Genomic DNA, 22,572 nt, shown 5'->3' with positions numbered 1-22,572 from the left:
TTAAAAAATGTATTGAAAATGAAATACAGAAATCTCATTTACATAAATATTCACACCCCTGAGTCATGTTAGAATCACCTTAGGCAGCGATTACAGCTGTGAGTATTTCTGGGTAAGTCTTTAAGAGCTTCATGGATTTTACAATATTTGCACATTATTCTATATAAAAAATCTTCAAGCTCTGTCAAGTTGGTTCTCTGTCAAGCTCTGTCATTGCTAGAAAGCCCTTTTCAAGTTTTGCCTTAGATTTTCAAGCTGATTTAAGTCAAAACTGTAACTATGCCACTCAAGAACATTCAATGTCTTCTTGGTAAGGAACTCCAGTGTATATTTGCCATTGTGTTTTAGGTTATTGTCCTGCTGAAAGGTGAATTTGTCACAGTGTCTGGTGGAAAGCAGACAACCAGGTTTTCCTCCCTAGTCCTTGCCGATGACAAGCTTACCCATAACATGATGCAGCCACCACCATGCTTGAAAATATTCAGAGTGATACTCAGTGATGTGTTGTGTTGGATTTGCCCCAAGCATTACTTTGCCAAAATCTTTGCAGTTTTACTTTACTGCCTTATTGCAAACAGGATACATGTTTTGAAATATTTTTCTTCTGTACAGGCTTCCCTCTTCTCACTCTGTCATTTAGGTTAGTATTGTGGAGTAACCACAATGATGTTGATCCATCCTCAGATTGTAATGGCTGTGACAGGATAAAACTAACTGTTTGGCTCCATGGTGAAATCCCTGAGCGGTTTCCTTCCTCTCTAGCAACTGAGTTAGGAAGGATGCCTGTATCTTTGTAGTGACTGGGTGTATTGATACACCAATCAAAGTGTAATTAATAACTTCACTATGCTCAAAGGGATATTATTTTTACCCATCTATCAATAGGTCCCCTACTTTGCGAGGCATTGGAAATCCTCCTGGTCTTTGTGGTTGAATCTGTGTTTGAAATTCACTACTCGACTGAGGAACCTTGCAGATAATTGTCTGTGTATGGTATAGAGATGAGGTTGATGAGGTTAAACATGATTATTGCACACTGAGTCCATGCAACTTATTATGTGACATGTTAAGCACATTTTTACTCCTTAACTTATTTAGCGCTTGCCATAACAAAGGGGTTGTATACTTATTGACTCAAGACATGTCAGCTTTTAATTTTGTATTAATTTGTAAAAAAAGACATTCCACTTTGACATTATGGAGTATTGTGTGTAGGCCAGTGACACAATCTCAAGTTAATCCATTTTAAATTCAGGCTGTGACACAGCAAAATGTGGAAAAAGTCCAGTGGTGTGAATACTTTGAGGGCACTGGACATGCTCAGGTGCACTTGAATGATGTTTGAAACTCTTTGTACCTATATTTTACATGTCTTAATAATAACTGAGGTACTGTGTCTGTGATGTTTTGAGAAGTGTATTTCTTTAAAGTTGAACGTAACCCTACACAAATTTCTAAAAAACTTGACGGAAAAAGCACACCATGCTATAATCTGAATACAGTGCTCAGAGCCCAAACAAGCCATGAAGATATCCACCATGTTGTGGAGTCAACAGATGTCAGAATAGCATTATAAATATTCACTTACCTTTGATGATCTTCATCAGAATGCACTCCCAGGAATCCCAGTTCCACAATAAATGTTTGATTTGTTCCATAAAGTCCATCATTTATGTCCAAATACCTCCTTTTTGTTCGCGCGTTCAGTACACAATCCAAACTCACGACGCGCGGGCAAGTCCATGCGAATGTTCAGATGAAAAGTCATATTACAGTTCGTAGAAACATGTCAAACGAAGTATAGAATCAATCTTTAGGATGTTTTTAACATAAATCTTCAATAATGTTCCAACCGGAGAATTCCTTTGRKTTCAGAAATGCAATGGAACGCAAGCTAACTCTCTCACGTGAARGCGCCTGGTCAGCTCATGGCACTCTGCCAGACCCATGTCTCAAAGAGCCCTCATTCCCCCCTCCTTCACAGTAGAAGCATCAAACAAGGTTCTAAAGACAGTTGACATCTAGTGGAAGCCTTAGGAAGTGCAATATGACCAATATCCCACTGTATATTCGATAGGCGAAGAGTTGAAAACCTACAAACCTCAGATTTCCCACTTCCTGGTTGGATTTTTTCTCAGGGTTTTGCCTGCCATATAAGTTCTGTTATACTCACAGACATCATTCAAACAGTTTTAGAAACTTCAGAGTGTTTTCTATCCAAATCTACTAATAATATGCATATATTAGCAACTGGGCCTGAGTAGCAGGCAGTTTACTCTGGGCACCTTATTCATCCAAGCTACTCAATACTGCCCCAAGCCATATGAAGTTAAGGCAAAAACAAACGTAGGGTGGTTGGTCAGGGTGGATGGGTCTGCATATAATGCAAACGTCTAGCAACCCAAAGGTTGCGAGTTCTCATCTCATCACAGACAACTTCAGCATTTTAGCAACTTTTCAACTACTTACTACTTTTTATCTACTTTGCAACTATTTAGCATGTTAGCCAACCCTTCCCCTAACCCTAACCTTATCCCTTTTTGCTAACCCTAACCCCTAGCCTAGGTAATGTTAGCCACCTAGCTAGCTTTAATTAACTAATTTACGGTTTGCCAATTCGTAACACATTTTTAGATTAGCAAATTCGGAACATATCATACGAAATGGGTGATAGACATCCTCAAATTAATGCACACCATACCAAACGTAACATATCATACTAAACGGAGTGTCTCGGATTTACATACAGAATAATACGAAATGCTCCGAGACCAGGTTGGACATCCCACTATTCAGTATTCTATAGGCTAATGGTTGCCTACACATGGACCATTTAAAGCCATTCACGGTGATCTGCAGTAATTGCATATGGGAGAATTGATTGAGCATTGTGTGTGTTTGCTTAATTGCCACTTCCCCATTGTGATAAATGAATTAGCAGCATATTAGTGGTAGACTGCCCAGTTATACAACCCTCAAAGAGCAGAGAGTGTTTTCAAATAAAAACATTGAATGTTCTGTCTCTCTGGTTAATAATGCATGTGTATTACTATTTACTTGACAAAAGAAGCAGCTGTATTATAGTTATGACGGCGTAATGCATTTCATTTTCCCCAGCTTACAACCCGAGAATGAGGACCCAAATAAGGTGCCGTTGTGTGCTGCTGCGGTGGAGTAAATTCATTTTATAATACATTTTATTTGATAGGCCTATTTTTTTATTTAGTGCATTGTATGCCAATTTTTTGATAAGTTATTGATTATGCACTGTCCATTTATAGTCCACACAGTAACAATGGCAACTGCTTCTCAGGGAGTCCTGGGATACCGCAGCGTTGATGAGAATAGAATAGTTCTCTATTCTATCTATGCTGACGGTTTCTTCTTGTTGTGTGCAGCTGGCTGTGAGAGGGGCACCCCCAAGGTAAGCCCCATGAGGAGTCATAGAAGATGCACCCGGTGTGGGCCGCTCTGCTGCTCTTAGCCATGTGTGCAGGGCGCATATCCAGCAATCCATTCACCTTGAGACTGGGTAAGTAATGCACCAAATTATCCCCCTGCCTGTGCAATTGCAGTGCACTATCATGCCAACACTCCTCTTAAGGATTTGGCATTGTTTGAATGTGGAAAATACTAAAATCGGTGAGAGCTATTTTTGCTTATACCACAGCTTGGCTGAATACTCAACATTGCTTTAAATTAGACATTTGCATACATTGGAAATCATCCTATTTGGAGATGTGAGAACTGGCTTAATTGAATCTAATACTAGTCTACTGCTTACCGAGCTGTATTAACTAATATAGTTTGTGATGGTGACAAAGGACTTGGCACCTTCGGTTACAATGTGGCTTGTGTTGCTTTTCTATTAGCAATCTCAACTTGAGCTCCTGTCACTTCCTTGCACGCTCTAGTGACTGAATGCATTTGTGAAGCAGAAAATTGCTTTCTATCTTAAAGGAAACAATAACAGAAAAAACAGGGCATTGTCTGACCCTGCATAACTTGTTTATTTAACAGCAACATTCCCTATGACAAGCTTCTCATACAGGTCAACATTTCACTGAATGGTATATGAACGATAATTAAAAGTTTGTCTGTGTATCCCTCTCTCCTTGCCATCCAAGCATTGGCTTACCTTATGAAGTGAATCAAATCCCACTGTTGGGGGGGGTCAAAGAATGTAACATTATTGGAGAGCAGTAAAGCCGTCATTGCATTTCTGTTAGGTTGAACTCCCTGACACTGAACTGAGAGTGTTATTTCATATTCACTACATGACATTTGGGGAAAGAGAGAAAACCCATGACATTTAACATAATAAACTTTTTATCACAGACAACTGCAGTCTGTCTCTCTCCTTTGTTCTAGCTCTGCCTCTAGAGAAAATGCATAATGGGGGACATTTTACATGAGCAAACAGCAGTGAGCAAAATAACCAATATTTCACATAGGCGGGAAGGGATTAATATCCATTGTGAGTTCCAAATACTGCATGTGTATTGCATGCATCGTTTCGTGATTAAATAACCACCTCATTCTAATGCACATTGTTGTTGAACATTTTTGATTAAATCATGCTGCAGATTGTTATAATTTTGACAGTATATTTTGCACAGATCTGTGCTATTTTGCCTGTCAAATACAGCCTGTGCCATAGAAATATAGCAATAAAAATATCTACTCACTGATCATGCTTGGGAGAAATTCACCCCAAAAAGATGTTCATCAACAAAATAAAAATCCGCTCATTGCAAAATATTTTCCCAAATATGTTAATTATACCAACCTATAGGTCCTCACAATCAACACAAATGGGAGAATACTATTGCAGTTCAACTGTAATGTTTGGCATGATAGTGGCCATAGGAGTTGGCTATACAGCAGAAACTGATCTGGCACCAGGATATGGCATTGATGGCATAGTTAGGGTTTAAAAAGCTGGTAACCTGGTTGGAGGATTCCTTATTCCCTCCTGATTCCAGGAATATTCCAACCGGAATTTCTGGAAAACAGGGAATTTGGGGAAAGTTACCAAAACTTTGCAACCCTAGGCATAGTCCTCAAAATGGCAGAACCGTAACACACCCTGTGTCTTGTAGCTGCTGTTCTGGATGACCCGATGGAGTGCAGTCGTGGTGAGCGCCTGGCTATCACCCTGGCCAAAGAGGGCATCAACCGTGTTAGTAACCTCTCTGTGATGGGCAAAGTGGAGGTGGACATTTTTGAACTCCTGAGGGACAGCGAGTACGAGACAGGGGACACCAGTAAGTCAGGATAATGATATACAGTGCTAAAAACTGAAGTATTTTCTATGTGGCAGAACACTTGGAGGGCAGTGATGAGAGAAAATCCAGAGAGGCTCAAGACAGAGGCAAAGCTGGTGTTTATTAAAAGTAAAAGGTTTTAATACAAAGGTTCCAACTGTAACTGGAACCAAGTTCCCTCAGGGCATAGGCTAATGAACTTGATATTTGTTGCTTACTTCATACGTTTTTACTAAACAGTACGTTCTAAATAGTAAGTAGTGTGATTAGTACAGTATGTAATTTTAGTAAGTAGACTAGACAGCTTTCGGATACGGCCAAAGTCTTACAGCTAGAAACAAATCCCCTTGTCCTATGTACCATTTACACAACAAGCTCTAACTCATGTCAGAATTAGATGTTCAGCCATGTTTCCCAAACAAATTTCAAAGTTGTTCCAAATGTCAAATTTCAAAGTGTTTATGGTTAAGTTTAGGCATTAACTCTGAATGGTTAAAGTAAGGTTTGGGATAGGCTTAAAACAAAAAATCTCAAAAACAACTTTCTATGGGTGAATTTAAACATTCAACCTTTGACACGAGTGGCAGATGTTTACACCCATCCGCCATCCCCGTCCAAAATGCCTTAGCAAAACCGAAACCTACTTGAAGGTAACAGCGTTTACGGTTGCCCTTAGTGGACGGTTTCCATGTCATCTCCCAACATCCTCAGACATGGATGGACATCGAATACTGACTTGTATCACGGGTGACCTGGCTGCATTTCCAATGCTTGCTCTAGTCTAGTGGATGTAAAGTATTTTTTTATTTATCTGAAGCCTCGAGAGAACATATTGGGTTGCGTCCCAAATGGCACCCTACATTATACTATTTATGCACTATATGGGGAATAGGGTGCCATTTGGGATGCAACCCTTTAGTTGACTGGCAGGAAGGAAATGACAAATGCATTTCCTCAGTTCCAATAAAGGCCCAGGCCAGTTTGGCCTCACCACGGCTGGTTGGCTGTGGAAATGGATACCTCTGAAACAGGATTAGAAATGGACTGCTGACTAATTGTCTGGATCTCAAACAGCACCCTATTCCCTATATAGTGCACTACATTTGACAAGAGCCCTATTGGCCCTGGTTGGGACACAGCCATTGCGGGAAATGTCAAGCGATTTTTAAAAGTGGAATTCTCCTTTTTAATACTTGATTCAGACAGTAGTGAAGTAGACGGGGAGACAGAAGGGAAGACAGTAGGAAGGGTGGACAGTGGACACAGGGATTGAACCCTGGTCTCTGGTGGGGAGATATATACACACACACACACACACACACACAGTGCTGCTTGAAAGTATGTGAACCCCTTGTGCAATTAAAGATTTTTTTTAAATTACCGTGAAATCTTAATTTTATCAGAAACAGTCTTTTTGATCTGGCATAACAGGTTAATATTTACCAACACCATATGTTGGTGTAGAGGAAATCATGTGTGTAGTAGAAAAACTAAATAAAAAAGGAATTAGTGCAGGTGCCAAAATAAGTGAACCCCAAGTTGTATTGGTTAAATCAAGTAGAATCAGGTGGGTAAACAATTGGGTACCAAATGAACCCATCAAAGGAGAGATCGTTAGGAAAGAGTTTGGGCGGGGCATTTACCTGGATGGTGTTACCTATCCAGGTAAATGCAAAGCACACCATGCCGAAAGGAGAGCTAAGAGGACATCAGGACGAGGGTAGTGAGAGCACATCAGTCTGGGGAAGGATATAAAATCTCAAAAAGATTTGAGCTCCATCAGTCCACTGTGAGGCAAATAATTTACAAATGGAGAGCATTTAACATGACATCAACTCGGCCTAGAAGTGGACATCCTTCCAAAATATCCCCAAGAGCCACAAGAACAATAATACATCAGGTAAAAGCCAACCAAAACATAACATGTAGAGATTTGCAGACCTCCCTTGCTGCATCTCAGGTAACTGTGCATGCTTCAACAATAAGAAGAACACTGAATCAAAATGCCATTCATGGGAGGGTTGCTAGGAAGAAGCTTCTGCTGTCAAAAAAGAACCAAACTGCCCGTCTTAACTTTGCCAGAGACCACCTGGACAAACCTGAAGGTTTCTGGAAGTCCATTCTCTGGACCGATGCGTCCAAAATTGACCTTTTTGGTCCCAATCAACACCGCTATGTTCCCCAAAAACCCAACACTGCCTACCACCAAAAATAACCTTATCCCAACAGTCAAGCATGGTGGTGGGAATGTCAAGATCCGAGGCTGCTTTTCCTCCTCTGGAGGAAACTCCACATCATTAAAGGAACCATGAATTCTGAGGTATACCAGGAGATTCTTGAACAGAACGTAAGGCCATCAGTCAAGGAGCTAAAGCTGGGCCGAAAATGGGTCTTCCAACAAGACAACGACCCAAAGAATTCATGCAAATCTACCAAAGAATGATTCAGGAGAAAGAAGATTTGCGTTTTGGCCAAGTCAAAGTCCTGACCTAAATCTAATCGAGATGCTGTGGCAGAACCTGAAGCAGGCAGTTCATGCCAGACACCCCTCAAACCTCACTCAATTGGCGTTCTGTAAGGAGAAGTGGGCAAAAATCCCTCAAAACAGATGTCAGAGACTGATTACTGGCTATAGGAGGCGTTTACTCCAAGTTGTCGCTGCTAATGGAGGTGCTACAAGTTATTGACTGAAGGGGTTCACATATTTTTGCACACATCAAATCTGAGTTTGCTTATTTAACAAAAGTGGTTTATTTAACAATGAAAATATAATTTACTTGGAATGTCTTTATTAAGAATTGGGGTATAGATAAGGATTTTATGTTTATTTTATAGCAAAATAATGACCAGCCCTGTAGGGTTCACATACTGTGTATATATACAGTGCTGCTTGAAAGTATGTGTACCACTAGACCATTATAAATGGGAAAATTTGTAAACAGGGTATTGATTCATCATTGTCCAATTTACACTACAAATTAAATTATGGAAGCTATACAGTGCATTCGGAAAGTATTCAGACCCCTTGACTTCCACATTTTGTTACGTTACAGCCTTATTCTAAAATGGATTTAATGATTTTTCTCCCTCAATCTTCACACAATACCCCATAACGATCAAGCGATGTATATGTATTAAAAATAAAGAAAATAACAGATACCTTATTTACATAAGTATTCAGACCCATTGCTAGGAGACTCAAAATTGAGCTCAGGTGCATCTTGTTTCCATTGATCATCCTTGAGACGTTTCTACAACTTGATTGGAGTCCACCTGTGGTAAATTCAATTGATTGGACATGATTTGGAAAGGCATGCACCTGTCTATTTAAGGTTCCACCATTGACAGTGCATGTCAGAGCAAAAACCAAGCCATGAGGTCTAAGACAGGATTGTGTCGAGGCACAGATCTGAGGAAGGATACCAAAACATTTCCGCAGCATTTCCGGTCCCCAAGAGCACAGTGGCCTCCATCATTCTTAAATGGAAGAAGTTTGGATCCATCAAGACTCTTCTTAGAGCTGGCTGCCCAGCCAAACTGAGCAATCAGGGGGGCCTTGGTCGGTGAGGTGACCAAGAACGCGATGGTCACACAGACAGAGCTCCAGAGTTCAGGCCTTTATGGTAGAGTGGCCCGACAGAAGCCACTCCTCAGTAAAGGGCACATGACAGCCTGCTTGGAGTTTGACAAAAGGCACCTAAAAGGACTCTGACCATGAGAAACAAGATTCTCTGGTCTGATGAAACCAAGACTCTTTGGCCTGAATGCCAAGCGTCACGTCTGGAGGAAACTTAGCACCATCCCTACAGTGAAGCATGGCTGTGGAAGCATCATCCTGTGGGGATGTTTTTCAGTGGCAGGGACTAGGAGACTAGTCAGGATCGAACAGACAAAGTACAGAGAGATCCTTGATGAAAACCTGCTCCAGAGCGCTCAGGACCTCAGACTGGGGCGAAGGTTCACCTTCCAACAGGACAACAACCCTACGCACACAGTCAAGACAACTCAGGAGTGACTTCGGAACAAGTCTCTGAATGTCCTCGAGTGGCCCAACCAGAGCCCTTACTTTAACTTGAGCTAACATCTCTGGAGAGACCTGAAAATAGCTGTACTGCGACGCTCCCCATCCAACCTGACAGAGCTTGTGAAGATCTGCAGAGAAGAATGGGAGAAACTCCCCAAATACAGGTGTGCCAAGCTTATAGCTGTAACGACGTTCTAGCTCTTCCTCCTCCTCGGACGAGGAGAGGAGAGAAGGATCGGTGGACCAATACGCAGCGAGGTATGATGACATAATGAATTTATTAAATAAAGACGAAACACGAAGAACACTTGAATAACTTACAAAATAAGAAAACGACGTAGACGAAACCTGAACATGGAACTTACATAAAGACACGAAAGAACTCACGAACAGGAATAGACTACATAAAACGAACAAACCGAAAACAGTCCCGTGTGGTGCACAGACACAGACACGGAAGACAATCACCCACAAACAAACAGTGAGAACAGCCAACCTATATATGATTCTCAATCAGAGGAAATGAATAACACCTGTCCCTGATTGAGAACCATATAAGGCTAATTAACCAACACACTCCCACATAGAACAAACAACACAGACTGCCCATCCCAACTCACGCCCTGACCAACTAAACACATACAAAACAATAGAAAACAGGTCAGGAACGTGACAATAGCGTCATACCCAAGAAGACTCGAGGCTGTAATCACTGCCAAAATGCTTCAACAAAGTACTGAGTAAAGGGTCTGAATACTTATGTAAATGTGATATTCCGGTAAATTTGCACAAAAAAAAAAAAACTGTTTTTGCCTTATCATTATGGAGTATTGTGTGTAGATTGAGGGGGAAAAAACTATAATACATTTTAGAATAAGGCTGTTATGTAACAACATTTAGAAAATGCAATGGGTCTGAAAACTTTCAAACGCACTGTATGATTCCGTAGACCACAGGCTCTGCACAGGATTACACAATTCTGGAGATAGCGCCCTTTGATACGCCTCTCAAACCAAGACACGCTTGTCAGCCTGATATGCAAAAAAATAAATAATTGTGTTTATTGCGGGAAAGGATTTGTTTTTTGCATGAGGGTGGGGATGTAGTGTTGTGATATCCCTCCATATTGGGCCCATGTAGGTGACACTACAGTATGTCTAGGCTGTGGTTGGAGTCTTTCTATTTAGCCTTCAATGAAAACTAATGGTAGATCCTCCTTCACAATGTTTGCCTCAGCAGCGCTGGGTGCTAGAAAGCTCACCACACACAGTTCAGAGTAGTAGCCAGTCATCCTCACTACGAGCCCTCTGCCTCAGCACTGCATTCCTCTACTGCATCTCCCATTCCTCTCAAGTGTTAGGTAACTCCTCAATAGATGGTTTCAAAAGATCAGGAACCAGCAGCCAGGTGAAACAAAAAAAGCTGGTACAGTGTCCAGACGCATCATTCAAACAAAAACAATGAACCAGCTGGCTAGCCAAGCCAAAAATAATTGACCTGCCAGTCTATCTGCAAATCTGTGGGTCAAAACTACCAGAAACATGCAAGAAAACAAAATGTACATATTTACTTGTATATTGTAAAAGTAAACAATACTTTCAAATTCTGCTTTTATATTGTATTAAATTGCATTGTACTCTGTATCAATATGCAACCAGTGTGTAATTCAATGCCATTGTAAATTCTATGTTAACGCTCATTTGGTTCCCTCTGTTTTCTCCTCTCCCTCCCAACAGTGTGCCAGATTATCTCTAAGGGAGTTTTGGCGGTCCTGGGACCCTCTGCTAGCCCAGCTTCCGACACCATCATCAGTAATATCTGTGGAGAGAAAGAGGTGTGTGTGTGTGTGACCAATACACTTCTGTGAACATGGGTGCACATGCAGGTATTGGTCTGTGTATTACGTTCCCCAGCAAGAAAACCAAATAATGTCGCTCAAACAGAAGGTGGAACTAACAAAGAGTTACTGACCACAACCAAAATGGTGGGGGTTTTAGGAAGGGTTCTGAAAGACACTCATGGGTGTGTCCACTGAAAGGTCACTAGCAACAACTGGGACCTAAGACACCCACCATGAGCGCCCACTAAATTTGTCCAAAATTAAAACCCACACCAAACTTAGATAGGACGCAAATCAAAAAGTACAACAAAACAAAAACAGGGAAGATCAGATAAGCACTCAAATAGGGAGTACCAACAAAAAAGGTGTTAGCTCTCCACATCTCTCAAGACAACTGAAGCACTGGGCAAGCCACTCTTAAATATCACCTGGGCCAGCACAGGTGAAACACTTTCCCACTAACGAGATGACAAACCAGCACACGTGTAACACATACTGACTAACGAGGTGACGCCAATCGGTGCACCCCACATGCTAATGTCCAACCTCAAAATAAAAATGGAAAAACCAAAGCCTGTAATACATTCCCCCTTTAGACATCAAATATATCCTATATTTTTGTTGGAGAACTTTGCTCACCACCAACAGAAAATTACTTCCATCTCACAACATGATCAACTTAAATGCGTCACCATTTCAAATAGAAACATGGTGTCTGTCTGTCAACAATTAAATACAAGACAAAACAGCCAACTTTTTTTATATACTGTATATATACTTTTTACAATCTATTTTTTACTGCCTAAAAAAATTAAGTTTGAGAAACATAGGTAAAATCACGTACATTTCTATAACTCTCATCCACTTGGAACGAGCCCAATCAAGACACAACTAATCTCCAAAAACGGCAAAACGTGCAGTCAAAATAAATTGTGCGCCAGGGCTAAACACAAAACTTATTGCCTGACCACCCTTGAAAGACAATCAGCAACCAAGTTGTCTTTACCACGGACATGTCGGATTTCAAGAGGAAATCTTAACAGCCTTTATCTAAACGTCTCTTTTTCAGGATCCTGTCTTTCAAAGATAATTCGTAAAAATCCAAATAACTTCACAGATATTCATTAGAAAGGGTTTAAACACTGTTTCCAATGCTTGTTCAATGAACCATAAACAATTCATGAACATGCACCTGTGGAACGGTCGTTAAGACACTTACTGTCACGTTCCTGACCTTATTTCCTTTGTTTAGTATTGTTTAGTTGGTCAGGACGTGAGCTGGGTGGGCATTCTATGTTATGTGTTTCTATGTTGGGTTCATTCAACTAGCCTGATATGGTTCTCAATCAGGGGAAGGTGTTTTACGTTTCCTTTGATTGAGAACCATATTAAGGTAGGCTGTTCTCACCGTCGCTGAACCAGACAGGACAGGCAAAAAGTGCTCTTCACTGACGAGTTGCGGTTTTGTCTCAGCAGGGGTGATGGTCGGATTCGCGTTTATCGTCGAAGGAATGAGTGTTACACGGAGGCCTGTACTCTGGAGCGGGATTTATTTGGAGGTGGAGGGTCCGTCATGGTCTGGGGAGGTGTTTCAAAGCATCATCGGACTGAGCTTGTTGTCATTGCAGGCAATCTCAACGCTGTGCGTTACAGGGTAGACATTCTCCTCTCTCATGTGGTAACCTTCCTGCAGGCTCATCCTGACATGACCCTCCAGTATGACAATGCCACCAGTCATACTGCTCGTTCTGGGCTTGATTTCCTGCAAGACAGGAATGTCAGTGTTATGCCATGGCCAGCGAAGAGCCCAGATCTCAATCCCATTGAGCACGTCTGGGACCTGTTGGATTGGAGGGTGAGTGCTAGGGCCACTCCCCCCAGAAATGTCCGGGAACTTGCAGGTGCCTTGGTGGAAGAGTGGGGTAACATCTCACAGCAAGAACTGGCAAATCTGGTGCAGTCCATGAGGAGGAGACGCACTGCAGTACTTAATGCAGCTAGTGGCCACACCAGATACTGACTGTTACTTTTGATTTTGACCCCCCCACCACCACCTTTGTTCAGGGACACATTATTCAATTTCTGTTAGTCACACGTCTGTGGAACTTGTTAAGTTTGTTTCAGTTATTGAATCTTGTTATGTTCATTCAAATATTTACACGTTAAGTTTGCTGAAAATAAACAGTTGACAGTGAGAGGACATTTCTATTTTTGCTGAGTTTATTATAGACATGTTTGTCTTGTGCATGTTTTAAATTGACAAAGTACTTGTTAACAAAGGTCTCACCTAGAGATGATATGCAGGAGCTTGCAGGGATTTGTAGTCTTGCATGATGTCTACTTTGACGCTAATTCGCATTTTTGAATCTGAGAGTAAATAGAGCTGAATATATTGATAAAAGTCACCTTGTCCTGGGCGTCCCGAGTGGCGCAGTGGTCTAAGGCACTGTCGCCTCTTCACTGTTGACGTTGAAACTGTGTTTTGCAGGTACTATTTAATGAAGCTGCCAGTTGAGGACTTGTGAGGCTTCTGTTTCTCAAACTAAACACTCTAATGTACTTGTCCTCTTGCTCAGTTGTGCACCGGGGCCTCCCACTCCTCTTTCTATTCTGATTAGAGAAAGAAAGTTCTTTGTTTCTAGCCATTTTGAGCCTGTAATCGAACCCACAAATGCTGACGCTCCAGATACTCAACTAGTCTAAAGAAAGCCAATTGTATTGCTTCTTTAATCAGCACAACCATTTCAGCTGTGCTAACATAATTGCAAATGGTTTTCTAATGATCAATTGGCCTTTTAAAATTATAAAGTTGGATTAGCTAACACAACGTGCCACTGGAGCACAGGAGGGGTTGCTGATAATGGGCCTCTACACCTATGTAAATATTCCATAAAAAAATTGGCCGTTTCCAGCTACAATATTAATTTACAACATTAACAATATCTACACTGTATTTCTGATCAATTTGATGTTATTTTAATGGACAAAAAATTGCTTTTCTTTTAAAAACAAGAACATTTCTAAGTGACCCAAACTTTGAATGGTAGTGTGTGAATGATATATACATACAGTGGGGAGAACAAGTATTTGATACACTGCCGATTTTGCAGGTTTTCCTACTTACAAAGCATGTAGAGGTCTGTAATTTTTATCATAGGTACACTTCAACTATGAGAGACGGAATCTAAAACAAAAATCCAGAAAATCACATTGTATGATTAAAAAGTAATTCATTTGCATTTATTGCATGACATAAGTATTTGATACATCAGAAAAGCAGAATTATATTTGGTACAGAAACTTTGTTTGCAATTACAGAGATCATACGTTTCCTGTAGTTCTTGACTAGTTTTGCACACACTGCAGCAGGATTTTGGCCCACTCCTCCTACAGATCTTCTCCAGATCTTCAGGTTCGGGGCTGTCGCTGGGCAATACGGACTTTCAGCTCCCTCCAAAGATTTTCTATTGGGTTCTGGTCTGGAGACTGGCTAGGCCACTCCAGGACCTTGAGATGCTTCTTACGGAGCCACTCCTTAGTTGCCATGGCTGTGTGTTTCGTGTGTTGTCATGCTGGAAGACAGCCACGACCCATCTTCAATGCTCTTACTGAGGGAAGGAGGTGTTTGGCCAAGATCTCGCGATACACGGCCCCATCCATCCTCCCTCAATACGGTGCAGTCGTCCTGTCCCTTTGCAGAAAAGCATCCCCAAAGAATGATGTTTCCACCTCCATGCTTCACGGTTGGGATGGTGTTCTTGGGGTTGTACTCATCCTTCTTCTTCCTCCAACCACGGCGAGTGGAGTTAGCCAAAAAGCTCTATTTTTGTCTCATCAGACCAATGACCTTCTCCCATTCCTCCTCTGGATCATCCAAGATGGTCATTGGCAAACTTCAGACAGGCCTGGACATGCACTGGCTTAAGCAGGGGGACCTTGCGTGCGCTGCAGGATTTTAATCCATGACGGCGTAGTGTGTTACTAATGGTTTTCTTTGAGACTGTGGTCCCAGCTCTCTTCAGGTCATTGACCAGGTCCTGCCGTGTAGTTCTGGGCTGATCCCTCACCTTCCTCATGATCATTGATGCCCACGAGGTGAAATCTTGCATGGAGCCCCAGACCGAGGGTGATTGACCGTCATCTTGAACTTCTTCCATTTTCTAATAATTGCGCCAACAGTTGTTTCCTTCTCACCAAGCTGCTTGCCTATTGTCCTGTAGCCCATCCCGCCTTGTGCAGGTCTACAATTTATCCCTGATGTCTTTACACAGCTCTCTGGTCTTGGCCATTGTGGAGAGGTTGGAATCTGTTTGATTGAGTGTGTGGACAGGTGTCTTTTATACAGGTAAGAGTTCAAACAGGTGCAGTTAATACAGGTAATGAGTGGAGAACAGGAGGGCTTCTTAAAGAAAACTAACAGGTCTGTGAGAGCCGGAATTCTTACTGGTTGGTAGGTTGATCAAATACTTATGTCATGCAATAAAATGCAAATTAATTATTTAAAAATCATACAATGGATTTTCTGGATTTTGTTTTAGATTCCGTCTCTCACAGTTGAAGTGTACCTATGATAAAATTACAGACCTCTACATGCTTTGTAAGTAGGAAACCTGCAAATCGGCAGTGTATCAAATACTTGTTCTCCCCACTGTATATATATGTGTGTGTGTATAACAGTGGGGAAAACAAGTATTTGATACACTGCCGATTTTGCAGGTTTTCCTACTACAAAGCATGTAGAGGTCTGTCATTTTTTTCATAGGTACACTTCAACTGTAAGAGAAGGAACAAAAATCCAGAAAATCACATTGTATGATTTTTAAGTAATTCATTTGCATTTTATTGCATGACATAAGTATTTGATCACCTACCAACCAGTAAGAATTCCGTCTCTCACAGACTGTTACTTTTTCTTTAAGAAGCCCTCCTGTTCTCCACTCATTACTGTATTAACTGCACCTGTTTGAACTTGTTACCTGTATAAAAGACACCTGTCCACACACTCAATCAAAACAGACTCAACCTCTCCACAATGGCCAAGACCAGAGAGCTGTGTAAGGACATCAGCGATAAAAGTGTAGATCTGCACAAGGCTGGGATGGGCTACAGGACAATAGGCAAGACGCTTGGTGAGAAGGCAACAATGTAATCAGTTGGATCGAATTATAGAAAATGGAGAAGTTCAAGATGGCGGTCAATCACCCTCGGTCTGGGGCTCCATACAAGATCTCACCTCGTGGGGCATCAATGATCATGAGGAAGGGTGAGGGATCAGCCCAGAACTACACGGCAGGACCTGGTCAATGACCTGAAGAGAGCTGGGACCACAGTCTCAAAGAAAACATTAGTAACACACTACGCCGTCATGGATTAAAATCCTGCAGCGCATGCAAGGTCCCCCTGCTCAAGCCAGCGAATGTCCAGGCCCGTCTGAAGTTTGCCAATGACCATCTGGATATCCAGAGGAGGAATGGGAGAAGGTCATGTGGTCTGATGAGACAAAAATATAGCTTTTTGGTCTAAACTCAACTCGCTGTGTTTGAGGAAGAAAGACGGATGAGTACAACCCAAGAACACATCCAACCGTGAAGCATGGAGGTGGAAACATCATTCTTTGGGGATGCTTTTCTGCAAAGGGGACAGGACGACTGCACCGTATTGAGGGGAGGATGGATGGGCCGTGTATCGCGAGATCTTGGCCAACAACCTCCTTCCCTCAGTAAGAGCATTGAAGGGTGGGTCGTGGCTGGGTCTTCCAGCATGACAACGACCGAAACACACAGCCAGGCCAACTAAGGAGTGGCTCCGTAAGAAGCATCTCAAGGTCCTGGAGTGCCCTAGCCAGTCTCAGACCTGAACCCAATAGAAAATCTTTGGAGGGAGCTGAAGTCGTATTGCCAGCGACAGCCCCGAAACCTGAAGGATCTGGAGAAGGTCTGTATGGAGGAGTGGGCCAAAATCCTGCTGCAGTGTGTGCAAACCTGGTCAAGAACTACAGGAACGTATGATCTCATAATTGCAAACAAGGTTTCTGTACCAAATATTAAGTTCTGCTTTTCTGATGTATCAAATACTTATGTCATGCAATAAAATGCAAATTAATTACTTAAAAATCATACAATGTGATTTTCTGGATGTTTGTTTTAGATTCCGTCTCTCACAGTTGAAGTGTACCTATGATAAAAATGACAGACCTCTACATGCTTTGTAAGTAGGAAAACCTGCAAAATCGGCAGTGTATCAAATACTTCTTCTCCCCACTGTATATGTGTGTATATATATATGTATTTATATATAATTTGGGAGCAGTACCAGTGAGTGGACGTTCCCCCTTTCTCCTTATATTGGATCTTTTCCCAAATCCTGTGAAAAGTTTGGATGTGTGTAAAACCCTCCATAGTCTGTGTTGTCTTAGGCCTAATATTATATGCCCACGGGGAGCAATTATGGTGCCTGCAACTGTATTTAGACAGCCTATTTAAAACAATAGTTGTTTTGTTTTTATTAGAATTTGATTGGAATTATTCAGTCTTTTTAGGTCTTAGTGAATTTAATATTGCGTATTGACAACGTTTGGCATGTCCATAATTCAGACATAATGCATTTTACAGTATTGGGGTGGCAGGTAGCCTAGTGGTTAGAGTGTTAGGCCAGTAACCGAAAGGTTACTAGATTGAATCCCAGAGCTGACAAGGCAAAAATCTGTCATTCTGCCCCTGAACAAGGCAGTTAACCAACTGTTCCAAGGCCGTCATTGTAAATAAGAATTTGTTCTTAACTGACTTGCCTGGTTAAATATATAAAATACAGTACACTTGGCCTATATCAGTGTGAATGCTATGTTAACGGTATATTTCCATATTGAAGCCATGCAATTACTGTTCAAAACATATTTAGCAAATATGGGAAAGGCCTATATTTAGTAGGCCATTTAACAAACTAGACTATAACGGACTGACATTCTAATTGGAGTTAATTTTCATCGCAATACATCAGACTGTAAATACACAACTTGAAGCAACCACATATTTTAGCCCTGTGGCACATTCTGATTGGCCAGTCAAAGGTCAAGCCTCGACACACCTTCAACTTCTTTATTAATCAAAACCCAGCCCTTTCGTGCCACTATCAGCTAAAGCACCCATAATTCTAGTTGTGAAAATAGATTTGTGTCTTTGCAGAGTGGTGATGCTGTTAAGCAGCCGGTGAAGATACTGCGAGACACTGGGGCAGCCCAGTCCTTTATTTTGGAGGGTGTTTTGCCTTTGTCTGACACTTCAGCGAGTGGTTACAGTGTGTTAGTACAAGGCTAGGAGATGGGTTGAATGGAAGTTACTTTGTATAATGTAGAACTCGAGTTTGATCTTATTTCCGGTTCCGTTGGAGTGAAGACAAGCCTACCGGTGAAGGTGGTCTCAATCATTTTGGGAAACCATTTTGGCTGGAGGGAATGCCAAATCCTGTCGTTTTGTAAGGAACCCAGTATAGAGGAACCTGATGGGTTATCAGAAAAGTTCCCTAGCGTGTGCTATGCCTAAGAAAGTTGCAGAGAGCAAGTCTAGTGTTGAGGATGTCAGCGATCCCACCATGGTCGATCTGTCTGAGATGTTGATGGGTGATTTATGATTTTGGTAAGCCTCCTGAGTTGACAGCTCTTTTGAAAACCCCAAAGGTGAGCGAATTTGTAGGACCGCTGAAGGAAGAGGGTCCCTACAGTTCGATGTCTAGGAAGCAGCTGATTGCTGAACAGAGTAAAGATGTTTCCCTTTCCCCTCTTTTTGTTGAGATACATCCAGAGGAGGAGTTGGAAGTCTATGGGAGTTGCTTTGACAGAGATGGTGTTCTAATTAGGAAACAGCATTCTTGCGCCACTTCTGGACAAGAAAATTCCCTAGTTTTCTCAAAATTGTTGTTCCAGCTGCGCTTCGACAAGAGATACTGAGGTTGGCTCACAATAGCAGGCCATCTTGGGGTCAACAAGACCTGTGGCCGTATCTTGCCTAGCTTTTTCTGGCCTGGTCTGAAACAGGATGTTGTGTTTGCCAGTGGCCAGGTTAACCGAACAAAGCTTTACCAGTTACACCTTTGCAGCCTATTCCCGCTTTTGACAAACCTTTCAGCAGGGTTCTGGTGGACTGTGTTGGTCCTTTTCCCGAAGCCAAGAGTGGTAACCAGTTTCTCTTAACCATAATGTGTGCTGCTACTCGTTTCCCTGAGGCCATTCCACTGAGGAAAACCACAGCTCCCAGTATTAAGGCCCTGGTGAAACAATTATCAACATTTGGACTTCCGCGGATTGTGCAATCAGACCGAATTCGAATTTCATGTCAAAGGTCTTCCAGCAAGTTCTACAACAGTTGGGTGTAACTCATTTCCCCTCTAGTGTCTACCACCCAGAGTCTCAAGGTGCTATTGAGAGATTATCAGACTTTGAAGTCTATGTTGAGAGCTTACTGCTTTTAGTTTGAGAGACTGGGATGAAGGGGTCCCTCTTGTGCTGATTGCAGCGCGGTTGTTCAGGAATCTCTCGGTTTTAGTCTGAATGAGCTTTTTTGGACATCATTTAAGAGGTCCTTTTGAACTTGCTGAGAGCGAGGTTGTTGCAGAGCAACACCTTAATCACAAAAAAACGAATCCGTTGGAGCACGTTAGCGCCATAGTGAAGTAGAGTTCATGCTTGAGCACAGCATTGCACAACATGGCAACAGTCCGTAGAGTTCGCCCAGTATATTTGTAACAAAGGGGATGTTTTTCCCCCAATTTTTTGCAAAGTCAATGCCGTTACTAAGTCAGACTCGTACCCTTTGCCTAGGGTCGATGATTGTGTGGACTGTGTTGGCACTGCTAAGTACATTAGCAAGTTTGATCTGCTGAAGGGATATTGGCAGGTCCCTCTAACTGAGCACGTCAAAGAGTTGTCTGCTTTTGTCACTCCTGATGGTTTGTTTTCCTACCTTTGTCTTCTGATCAGGTTACGAAATGCTAAGACCCTTTGGTCTCTGCACCGGTGCTAGCAGCTCCGGATTTCCGTCGTCCATTTGCTTTGTACACCGATGCCAGCGATGTAGAAGCAGGGGCTGTGCTCCTACAGAAATGCAATAACAATGTTGAGCACCCTGTGGGTTACTTTTAAAAGAAATTGTCCTCATATCAAAACCACTATCAAGAAGGAGGAGCTCGTTTGGTACTGGCTCTTCAGCACTTTGAGGTTTATGTATGAATCTCTACCCTTCTGGTGGTCTATACCGATCATAACCCTCTCGTTTTCCTGCAATATGGGACTCCAGCGAAGGAGTTGGCGGTTCGTGGAGCTCGTATTCTGGACTAAACTGTCAAATCGAGGCAAAGGTAAGAATCTCTGGATTAACTATCAAATGTGAATCCAGAGATGGTTAATCCAGAGCTTCTTACCTTTGCCTCGATTTGGCAGTCTAACAGTGAGGACTCATAATTTCTTCCTGAGACCAGCAGACCAGTGAAATAAAAAAACTCATAATTATCAGCTTTCATTCAGTCAGCGGATAAAACCGCTTCGCCAGGACAAATATATATACACTCCTTTCTTGAAACATTATCTTAACAGCCTTTATCTATTATAGACATGTTTACGCAATGGCAAACCTATAGGCCTTCAGTGTGTGACAGGTTCGTGATTCTGTTAAAGTAGCCTACACAATCGAAAAGCATCTGAAATATATTCACATTTGGGCCGCACACTGCCTAGTTTCTGCAGAACGTCATCTGCAGGCAGCAAGAGAGCTCTCAAATGGTTTTGGCATGGAGCGGCTCACAGAAGGATGACATTGGTAGCCGGTAGGGTAGGAAAGACGTTTCAATTGATGATATCTACCAGTAAATGCTAACTAAGGAAACAATGGGTATGCAAACCAGGTATTAAACAAGTTTAGTCCGAAGTGTTGGTTAGTATGCTATTTGTGGTGCGCAATTGTTATCATGCACTGTTTGCATCAGGGGTGTAGACATGGATGGGCCTGGGTGCACTGAGGCCAGGCCTTCACAGGCCCACCCAATCAGATTGATGTGGTTTAAGCATTGTTGTGGACTTAGACCACCACATAATTTTTTATTTTATTTTTATCTATAAAAAAAATAGGTGATTTTTGAGGTTGAAAATCTGAAACATCTATAGGAAAACTCATACAAAAAGGAAACAGGATTTTTCACACGGGGTGCCATTTTCTTTCGCTGGACTGGCCGCTTGGGAATTTTCTTGCAAAATTACGGTATACCCATATCTCCAGGTACCACTACACCACGGCATAGGGCCGATGGAAAGACAGCAGTCACACACAGCATTATGTTAAAGGTTAAGCAGTCCATAAATTCTGACATAATAAGTAGGTAGCAAATCATAACAAAAAAACACAATCATTAAGCGTTTCCCAATTGAAATGTATTACTATTACTTCCCAAAAATAATTTCACATTTACCACACAAAGTAACCTGTGACTTAAAGTGGAACTGACTGTGTTTTGAAAGATATGAAAGAGACCATCATAATATCAGTAAAAAATATCCAATTCCCAGTTTATGCTACAAAACCAGCTTTATAAGAGGTTTTAATAATAGCTTATTTGACTTGATAGATGCATGATTAATATAATTCACCAATACATTTCTTGGTAGTCCAAAAAATATTGCTGTCAGGTTGTAAATCACAGCTGGGCTGGTACATTGTTTGCTGCCTCCATTCTGGATGCATTGTTTCAGTTTCAATGACTCAATATTCTGGGCAAAAACTGACAAATGTAACTAACGCTGAGAATGTCAATACAATCGAACTAGCAAGGGCAATGATCACAAGTCAGTCAAAATATTGCTAATAGGCTAGAGTATATATTTATGTAGCAAACTTAAAACACGGAACCTAACGTTAGCTAGCTAGCTGCTTGGAGGATGTCATGCCGTTGGAGGAGTGGGTGATTCACTGACTTTTTTCTCGTATCGTTTTTTGGTGGATATACACAGCTAGAGATGCAGGTATCATTTGGTTAGCTAGCAATAACTTGAACAACTGTTATCCAGTTGGCATATCTCTTGCGTTCGCAAATTCACTCTTTTTATCTACTCCGATTTCAGAGCACTCTCGTCCAAGTGTGCCAGAGCACAGAACTGATGAATTTACAAATGCTCAACACCCGCTGAATATGACCGGTGTCAGTAAACATAGGCAAAAAAAGAGTCAAGAACGCTCTAGATAACATGTAAACAGCTAACCAGCTCTGCTACGACAAGTAAAATGGTCAGAGTGAGGTGTTCTCATTTGTTTCTGGAAGTATCTCTCTAACAAGTTAGCCAGTTAGCTTGGTTGGGACAAGCATGGCAAGCTGCAGAAGGACGAGGAGGCTACAATTCCCCATTGTTTATCAGCGCAATTTTGACAGCCAACTAGCTGAAAAAGTTAGTGTTTATCTAATGT

At 41.7% G+C, this 22,572-nt stretch overlaps 1 protein-coding gene across 1 annotated transcript in view; it reads left to right on the top strand.

The window, feature by feature from the left end:
* Positions 1–3,413: 3,413 nt before the first annotated feature.
* Positions 3,414–22,572, top strand: part of LOC111950486 (glutamate receptor ionotropic, kainate 4-like) — a 75,145-nt gene continuing 55,986 nt past the window's right edge. The window contains exons 1-3 of the mRNA XM_070434352.1: positions 3,414–3,532; positions 5,103–5,267; positions 11,028–11,125. Of these exons, the coding sequence (XP_070290453.1) occupies positions 3,451–3,532; positions 5,103–5,267; positions 11,028–11,125 (345 nt within the window). The 5' untranslated portion in view covers positions 3,414–3,450. The remainder of the gene's footprint in view (positions 3,533–5,102; positions 5,268–11,027; positions 11,126–22,572) is intronic.

This window comes from Salvelinus sp. IW2-2015, linkage group LG23 (assembly GCF_002910315.2).
Source record: "Salvelinus sp. IW2-2015 linkage group LG23, ASM291031v2, whole genome shotgun sequence".
NCBI lineage: Eukaryota > Metazoa > Chordata > Actinopteri > Salmoniformes > Salmonidae > Salvelinus > Salvelinus sp. IW2-2015.
The sequence above is the reverse complement of the archived record's forward strand: the minus strand, read 5'-3'. Positions and strand labels throughout refer to the sequence as shown.